Source organism: Hypanus sabinus, chromosome 4, assembly GCF_030144855.1.
Source record: "Hypanus sabinus isolate sHypSab1 chromosome 4, sHypSab1.hap1, whole genome shotgun sequence".
NCBI lineage: Eukaryota > Metazoa > Chordata > Chondrichthyes > Myliobatiformes > Dasyatidae > Hypanus > Hypanus sabinus.
This window is the reverse complement of record NC_082709.1, coordinates 14,877,696-14,887,135: the sequence shown is the minus strand read 5'-3', so window position 1 is coordinate 14,887,135 and position 9,440 is coordinate 14,877,696. Positions and strand designations below refer to the sequence as shown.

Below are 9,440 nucleotides of genomic sequence, written 5' to 3'. Positions count from 1 at the left end.
ATCAATAATTTCTTCAATAAAAGCAGTATAAAAAAGCCAGTTTTAAAACCTGCAGACAAATTATTGCAAACTCCACATTGCTAACAGCATCCGCATCAAATCCAGAAAAGGAAATGTGATTGTGTACAAGCAGGAGATATACTTAACATGCCAACAAGGTTGAGTGTGACAACCTTTTGCATGTGGTTTAAAATTTCTTTGTGGGCTAGTAGAGAAGGATATGTGTATGCACACACCTTAAAGGGAACATTGCCAATAATCATCTTCTTCAGTTTTTCCACACAATTTTATGTGCTCTTGAACAATATTATATCCCATTCCCTGAATAATGAAGCTGCACAAAGAATACAAATTTACAAACATTACCATTTATTTGTAAGGAAGCAATGTGCACAAATTTATTAATGTTCTTAAATTAACAGCTTTCATTATTGAAATATTTTAAAAAGGAATGCAAAATGGAATAATATATAGTATTCACTGCAAATAACAGAGCTTAAAAATAAGATGAAATTAAAAGGGTATATAAAATTTCATACAGTATGTTATGCACATTATGGCCATTAATGCAAATATAAGTCTGAAATTAATCAAGTATGTAGCATTTTCCAAAACTCTGTTCAACTCTGTTCATCTGAAAATAGGTTCCATCAGGGAAAGACCAACAAAACGGTGCAGAATGAGTAAATCATAGAATAATACATCACAGCATTTTATGAGTATCTGGTCATCAGAATGCAACAAGGATCTACACTTAACTGAAGTTACTTATTGTGCAGCAAATGCTAAGCTCTGTAAACACCCTGAGAACCAAAGAAAAGCTTCTATGTATATTTCTTTTCTGATAACATTGCATCATATTAAATACTTTGAAGTATGGAATTTTTCAAACATTTATGCTGAACGTGTTGAATAAACTTCAAGGTAAAACAATTCAACTATTTCCAGAATACTGCACCAATGTCAGTAGATTATTTAGGAGTGAAATTGAGTAGAAGGAAAATGACCTCAGTCCCCTTTATATGGAAAGAGTCCTTTAAACAGTAAACCCAAAAATCTTGAGAGTTAGTTCATTTTTGTTGGAAAATTAGAAAGTTGTAATCAATATTGGCATGATGTTCTGTTCTTCGTTGTAAAGCCATTATGGAACTTTGGTTAAATAAGCAATTAAAGTAAAATACATTGAGTTCTGGTTAATTGAGCCACTGATTAATTGGAGAAGTCAGATAATTGGGCCAACTCTTAAAAACAAAAACTGATTGAGAAAAAAGCCAGGATTTCCCTCATTTATCTGGGACACTACACCATTTAATTGCAACAGGAGACTGCTGCCAGACAGTTTCTAGCTAGCTTTAGTCAGTGTACTTGTGTGTACACTGGTACATTAGTCCCTACACCATGCAAACAACTTCTAAATAGCAGAAGTTGAGGACATTTGTGTTCAAAGGGCAGTCAGCCTTGTCACTGATACTAGTTGACAAGAAATAAACAGTAAGAGAGGTCAGAACTGCTTTGCTCACTGTTGTTTCCAACATTCAGGCTTGGAGATGCCAATAATGGTTGGGAGTGAAAATGAAGTAATTTCACTACTTCAACAAGTGGTGAACTATGAAGAATTTGAAGGTATTGCTAATCATCTTGAATGTTGCAATAAAAATGAAGATTTGGAGGATGCAATCATCAAAAGGATTATGTGAAAGCAGTCCATTATCTAGACGAGGTGTCTGCTTATTTTGCAGTCAATCAACAGAAGACAGTAGCCTAGTGTGCATGAATTTTGCCATCAATAACTATCAGGAACTACTACACAGTTTATACTGTCGAAGTAATGATACTATTAATTTGTTCTCTTTTGAATTTAAATACATAATTTGTTACTCAGTTAAACAGCAGTTTGCCTTTTTTTTATACTTTCTTAACTATTTCCACGAAACTTTGGCTAATTGGGGCAGTCACTTAATTGGGCCAAAAGGTGTGGTCCAGATATGTCCCCAGTAACTGGAATCCACTGTAATAGTAAAAACTCAAACAGAAAAAATTCAGTCCATTCTACAGAAATCTCATCGAAGTTTTGGTTGCTAGGAAAGGTGAATCAATGACAGTACTCTTGAATAAAACTTGCAAATAAATTTGTAAGCTACTTGTTCTTCAGTAGAATCAGCTTTGATTGATTACTTGCAAATTGCACCAAGTGGCAAGAAGATAAGAATTATAAAAGCAAAATTTGAAGTTATTTATAGAAATTGATTCAAGTTATTCAATTTCACAAGCCACAGAAGAAAGCAGTAATTGGATTTGGATTAAAACGAAAGGCAACAACTGGGCTGCAAGATGAAGACAGGAGGGTATGGAACTGAGTGGGGTGTACCTGGGACACCATGTAGCACTGTTGAGCCCTCTGGAGATGTTGTGGGCTGATCAACGAAACGTCAAAGAAGGAGGGTGCCCACCTGATGACCCCGATGATGTACCTCCTTGTCACCACTCCAAGCCCACTGCCTACATTGAGAGTGCTGACTTATCATAGGGACTGAAACATCAAGTCCTATTAGCTCTACTAGTATTGCTTTCAATTACAAAAGCATCCAAAGTGAACCATTTGTTTGAAATAAGCATTTTCTTCCAGATGAAAAATGTTCAAAAAATTTCAAATAATACATGATCAATTAAGACATGGAAAAAATGTAAACCATCTTTTAGAGAACCTGGATCATAATATTTTATTATTTTATCAATACAAATGCTTTAAGCGGGAACAGTTGAAATATCAGAAAACAAACCTGCAGATGCAAGAATCTGAAACATAAACAGTAGTGCTGGGAGAACTCAGTCAGTCAAGTCACAACTTGGAAACAAGAAACCAGTTAACGTTTCAGATCAAAGACCCTTCAGCAAAACTCCGTGAGGATCCGCTTGACTGGTTAAGTTCTTCCAGCATTTCTATAATTGTAAAGTTTTACACTCGCTTTGATATATTGTCTGACATCAGTGATTGAGAGAGAAACATTGCTTCAGGAAGTGCGACATATGAATGTAGAGATGACATTTTGCGGGATTGCTTAAACCATGATCCTTGTCTGTATACCACTGAAACACAACAGAAAAGCAAAATATCAGAGCTTGCTTCAAAGTTAATGTTGTTTTCTTCTCAAATTCTTTAAAACGTCAACCATACACCGGATCAACTCTTTTTTAAAATAATGCCTACATATTGCCATGTTATATAATTTTTCCTATTTAAAACTGTTGACCATATATGACCATATAGCTAACATATTTTCTTTGTGATCTTTTTCATTTATTAATTTGAAAACAGAAGCTCAAGTTTTGTTTTATTAATAACTTGTTTTCTCATCTTAGAGCATGTTTAGTCCATTTCAAATTAAACCAACATAATCTGAGAACTATACACTGAAGTTCAAAAGACTCACACGGCACAATGTCAAGAGGCTCCTCCTTTTGAAATAATCTGTAAGCAGTGTATTAAAATTATTATATAGGTAACAAGCATTTTAGTATACCGATTGCATCTTTAAGACCCTGTTGGACATTGATAATGTAAGATGTCACAAGCCTGTTTCTCTTGCTAGTGGAAAGACTTGTGGCAGGGAAGCTGTGTAGCTTGGTTGTAGTGAGGTCTGGCCCTCGAGCCGTGGGCTTGCCTGCTGCTGCCACTCAGGAGGGGAGATACCGGAGGCAGGGCAGCACCGTGTTTATGCTTGATTGGGGGCTGGTGTCTCCTGTCAGGGATGCGTTTGGTGGAATAACAAGGTGGACTGCATGCATATGTCTGACTGTACATGAAGGGAATTCCATCATCTAATTTCAGGACGTGTTGCTCGGGGTCTTGTGTCTTTTTGCATTGAACGTAGTGTGAATGTATGCACCAATTTCCCACAAATTGAATCACAGCTGCCTTCTATCACAAAACCATATTCTTTAGCTCAACTTAGTAAAATGCCAGCATTACTTGATCTTTTACACATATGATTTAAATGCAATGATCTCAGAAATATTCACCAGTGGCTGCTGTCTTTTAATTCAATATGTTTCATGGCACACCATTCAGTGGTTCACACCATTCACACATTAAGCAATAGTACTTGGTCCTTCTGAGTTTAAATTTGGCACGGCATCTATACTCAATCGATTTCACTGGGTATCGTAGCATTGCGGGGAAGAACATTAAAAAGGCTTTAGTTAACTATATGTGTTTAATCAGTGTCTTAATTGACTTCTTCAAATTATTGAAGTTACTTTTAATATTTCAAATGTTTCACAATGTGACAGTAATATGTATATATTTAAAAACATGACAGCTTTAATAGCCGGCAAAATGGAAGGTAGATGAGGGTAGAAGATTTAAAGGGCTGTGGATTTTCCAACACATCTTTGTAGTCCCTGATTCTACTCAGACCTCACCTGGGATATAAAACAAAATATACATTCCACATCTAAATAAGCTGAAGTGACTCTGGGAATAACTACCAATGCCAACTGAAACCTGTAGATGTGTGTCAGCTTAATCTAGCCCAATATCCTGTCCCGGATCTGGGCCTTCCAAATATCCAGACCTGACTTGCACTACCTTAATTTCCCTTTTCTATTTTATAATTATGATTTATAATTTAAATTTTTATTATATTTACTTCAATTTGTACTTCAGGGAGCGTGAAGCGCAGAATCAAATATCACTGTGATGATTGTATGTTCTAGTATCAATTGTTTGGTGACAATAAAGTAAAGGAAGTGCTTTGAAAAACAAAGTAATTCTGCATCAGTTTGAAGTAAACTGTTCTCCAAAATCAAATGGAAGTCATTACATTAAAAAGCACATATTTCCAATGTATTCCAAGTCATTGCAAATGTATTGATCAGTAAGATCTTGAAGAAACTAATGAGGAATCTGAATACACCCAACACAAATCCAAAATAGACTTTTTTATTTACATGAATCATTTTTAAGATACTTTTCAATGTCAATATGTGACCTTGCTAGGGATGGACAGAAGGATTATGTGAAAGCTTCTATAAGTGTTGTTAAGGAACACACACAAAGTGCTGGAGGAACTCAGAAGGCCAGGCAGCATCTGTTGATGTATTGCATTGAGTAAGCAGTTGTGTTTTGGGTAGAGACCCTTCATCAAGACTGGAAAGAAAAGATGAGATATCAGATCAATAAAGTGGGGGAGGGGAGGAAGAAGTACTAGGTGAAACTGGGAAAGGTGGAGGAGTGAAATAAAGAGCTGCGAAGTGATTGGTGAAAGAAATAAAGGGTTAGAGAAAGGGGAATCTGGTAGAAGAGGGTAGAAGACCATGGAAGAAAGGGAGGGGGAGGAGAACTAGAGAGATGATGGGCAGTTAAGGAGATAAGGTGAGAGAGGGAAATGGGAATGGGGGAATTGTGAAGGGGCTGTGGTAATCACTGGAAGTTAAAAAAATTTATATCATGCCATCATGTTGAAGGCTACCCAGATGGAATATAAAGTTTTGCTCCTCAATTCTGAGTGTGTTCTCCATTTGACTCTCCAATAATATGTACTGAGATTCTAATTTCAAAGTTACAAATATTTTCTTTCATACTTTAAGTGGAAATTTCTCCAAAACCTTATCCATTTTGGTAATGCAACTTTGGATAAGGCTGTGTGCAAAAAATTTTGAGAGAAAGCAGAGATTTCTCAGAATGGTTATAGGCAATAGTGATTTTATTACAAAGCTGGGATTGTTCTCTTTGAAGTGAAGGGAGCTCTACTAAGAGGAAGGCTGAAGGTAAATAAAAGTGCCCCCATTAGCTGATGATAGATGAACTACTAGTAGTAGGCAGACTTCGATCCAAGGAGATCACGGGTTTGTGCCTCTGATAAATTGTGTCCTCTCCAGGGAGCAAGCTTGGCGGGAATATTGAAGAACCAGCTGTTGCCCACGCTGCGGATTCCTCCTCTCCATGTCACTGATGTAGTCCAAGGGAAGGGCAAGTGTACATGGTACATGGCACACGGATTTAAGAGATACAGGGATCACTTTGAGGAAGAACTTGTTCATGCAGTGATTAGTAATGACCTAGGTCACATCCATGAGTGTGGTGGGAACAGAGACCACGAATTATTTCAAAAGGAAATTGTATAGGCTCTTAAGAGAAATACAATTTAAGGTCAAGGGGATAAAGTGTAGGAATGGGACAGCCGGGTTATCCTACTGGAAGGACTTTGTGACCTGAACTGCCTCTTAATTTTTCATAATAATTCAAGGATTTTATGAAAAATTAGAATTCTGCTGAACTATTAAAGGCAGTAGAGAGGTTCTGAATCCTGGTCCTCTCCCTCCCCCTCTCCCTGCATCAGCACTCCCACTATTCACAACAGCAAAGTGCCAAAGAGAGACTATGGTCTACAGTCCATGAAAAAACTACTGTTCATCCCAACAGTTTGACATCCCTCAGGCGCTCTCTCTCACTAACAACGGAGAGAGAGTTATCACAACTTCAATGTGTTAAAGACTGGGAGAATGCCAAGGGTCAACTGAAGAGGGAGATGACTTTGGGTCAAATTATATACAGAAAAATAAAAAAAGAACCAGAGAAAGAGGAAACAGAGTGAAAGGAAAGCTTCCAAACTTTTGTCAAAAAAAAAACTTTTTTCAAATATGGAAATGATTCACTAACATAGGAATGAGAAGTCATTTCTGAGTCAGAATGTGGCATGTCATTATACATAGAACAACTTACAATTTCTTAATTTTTAACTGTTCACTGCTAACAGAGGGAGACTAGACCAAGGTTCCTGTTCTTGAGTTAAAAGATTGATTAGTGTTGATCAATGTTGTTAAGCTGTTAAACAGATATTATTACTACACTGATCTTTATCTCCTGAATTCATTGAGTAATCTAATGGAGATCCACCACCTTTTAAAAATATAATGCAAAGTATAGGACCGAGATGTTGTTTGTCTGAGGAATACTACTGTTCATTGATTTGTAAATTGTTCATTGTAAATTGATTTGTAAGATCTGGAGATCTGTCAATCGCAGGGCAGTGTCTTGAATGAGTTGGACTAGAATTAGAATGACACACACCAAATGGTTGGCAATCTCAGCAGGTCAGGCAGCATCTATGTAAATGAACATTTGACATTTCAGGCCAAGACCCTCTTTACAGTTGAAGATATTGGCAATTACTGGTCCCTCTGAGCTTTCTCATAGCCTCCACTCAGTCAGTCATGCTAGAAACATAACTTAGCTTTTAATATGTAGACCAAACTTGTATAAAAAGAAGTTAAAAGAATTAAACATTCAGTTATTTTTCCACCAAGAATTGGCTCAATATTTCCCATGTAATTATATTTCTTGATTTAATAGAAGAAATTTGCAAATATTCTCTTAAGTATATAATGCAATATTGTGTTTTTTATAAACTGTAGTGCCTAAACGTACCATCGCTTGAAAATCCACTCCTTTCTGAACAAGGGCTTTTGAAATCTGTGCTGCCTGCTGGAAATGGACATTATCTGAAACAGAGTGTACAAGTTAAATGTTATTCCAGTCTGCTTGATAAATTAAGCTAAGGCAAACAAACCAGATTAACTAAGTGATAATCCTAAATGATGTATTGACATCTTTTGGAAAGCATTATAATCCATTAAATTGTACAAATATGCATTCTGTAAACACATATAGAAAATTTCTCAGAAGTTAAATGGGACGTCTAATGCTTCATAATGAAGTATTATTGCTTACTCAGTATTTGTTCTGCAGATTGGTCTCCGATCTGCAGTTTAAATATAAGTATGATTTGCTTAAGCTATTGGATGATCTAGGACCTGCCAAACTCACCATCTGCTGTTCCATGGACAAGGAGATAATCAACCAATTTGAAATTTTCAGCTCTTTCCATCACAGTAGAATTCTGGAAAACAATGAAGAATATTACAGATAATTCTTCAGAGGAAGTGGAAATTATTTATATATTACAAAAAGCACGTGAATTTTTATATTTTAATTATAATTTCAAAATTTAAAACCATATTTTTAATTTAAACTGCAGAACATTGAGCAAAAGTATCCCGATGTCCTAAAATGATTTTAAAACATTCACTCCTTTCTGCTCTACACAGCTGCTCGTGACTCACTGATGTGGGGTAATTCAGAAATGTCTGTCTCAATCATTATGATTTTCTGAAATTCATTTTAATTCACTTCAGGATTTGAAGAAATTCTCAAATGTTTTAAACAAAAAACACTCAACAACAGTGCAGTGGTGGGAAGAGAAATGGCATTAATATTTTTGGTCAAAGATATTTAATCTGAACCAAAAGAGGAAGACGGGTTAGTGATAAGTTGTGAAAAGGGCGGGTGAGGAATGGAAATATCTGTAACAGAGAGAGGCCAGAATTGCCATGTGAAACTCCGTTATAGCTTTTTTTTTCTAAGCACATACTTTCTGAAAGAGGTAGTCTTGACCTAACTTGTGTGAGAGCATCCTGATAAGGTCACCTGTAAATTCAGTTGTTGATCTCTACTTGACTTTAATCTCCTGTGAATTCAATATCGGATAGGATGGATAATTTAGCATCAGTGGCATGGTAGCATTGTGGTGGTTAGCACAATACCTTACAGTACAGGCAACCTGGATTCAATTCCTGTTGCTACCTGTAAGGAGTTTTTGTGTTCTCCCCATGACTGCGTAGGTTTCCTCTAGGTGCTCCAGTTTCCTTCCACAGTCAAAAAATGTACCAGTTGGCAGGCTAATTGGTCATTGTAAATTGTCCCATGATTAGGCTAGGATTAAACTGGGGATTGTTGGGCAGCACAGCTCAAAGGGCCAGAAGGGGCTAACCTGCATGGTATCTTAATAAATAAATCAATAACAAATTAGACTAAAGTTCCTCCATTGTGACTGGAATCATAAATATGACTAAGCCTTACCTTGTAGAATTGAAAATTGTCATCATTCGTTGGTAAGCCCATGTAACGTTCAGTATAGATAGAATCTGTGATATGTGAAACATAATGGATTCAAATAGAAGAATTCTTGGAAATGTACTCAAACAGCTCTTAACAAACAAACACTATCTGCTTGTGTGAATTAAATACCCCATTTCCAGTTCCATATTAACCATGTACAGTTTATTTGCACGTCCTTTACAACTTATTTCATTGATGATGTGATGAATTAGAATGAATAAAAAGTTCATTCCTTTTCTAAAATGATACATTTCTGATGGAACCTTATCTTATCCCTCCCTTTTAAAACGTTAGACAATATATAACTTAACTGAGCCACTCACTAAAATGAAATGATTGTAGAGTGTTCAAAAATATAATGTGATATTCTGTAATTAATACAGAATACTGCAACATTGGTTTCAGCTCAGGCACCATTTTCATCAAAATTACAGCTGAGATCCTACTGCTGCCTGCAAGGAGTTTGTACATTCTCCCTGTG

General features: G+C 36.2%; 1 protein-coding gene across 2 annotated transcripts in view; it reads right to left on the bottom strand.

The window, feature by feature from the left end:
* Positions 1-348: 348 nt before the first annotated feature.
* LOC132392507 (dipeptidyl peptidase 4-like) overlaps positions 349-9,440 on the bottom strand; it is a 206,413-nt gene continuing 197,321 nt past the window's right edge. For both annotated transcript variants that reach the window (XM_059966451.1, XM_059966452.1), the window contains 4 exons: positions 8,921-8,985; positions 7,829-7,901; positions 7,430-7,503; positions 349-3,087 (listed from right to left, as the gene is read on the bottom strand). In XM_059966451.1, the coding sequence (XP_059822434.1) occupies positions 2,986-3,087; positions 7,430-7,503; positions 7,829-7,901; positions 8,921-8,985 (314 nt within the window). In that variant the 3' untranslated portion in view covers positions 349-2,985. The remainder of the gene's footprint in view (positions 3,088-7,429; positions 7,504-7,828; positions 7,902-8,920; positions 8,986-9,440) is intronic.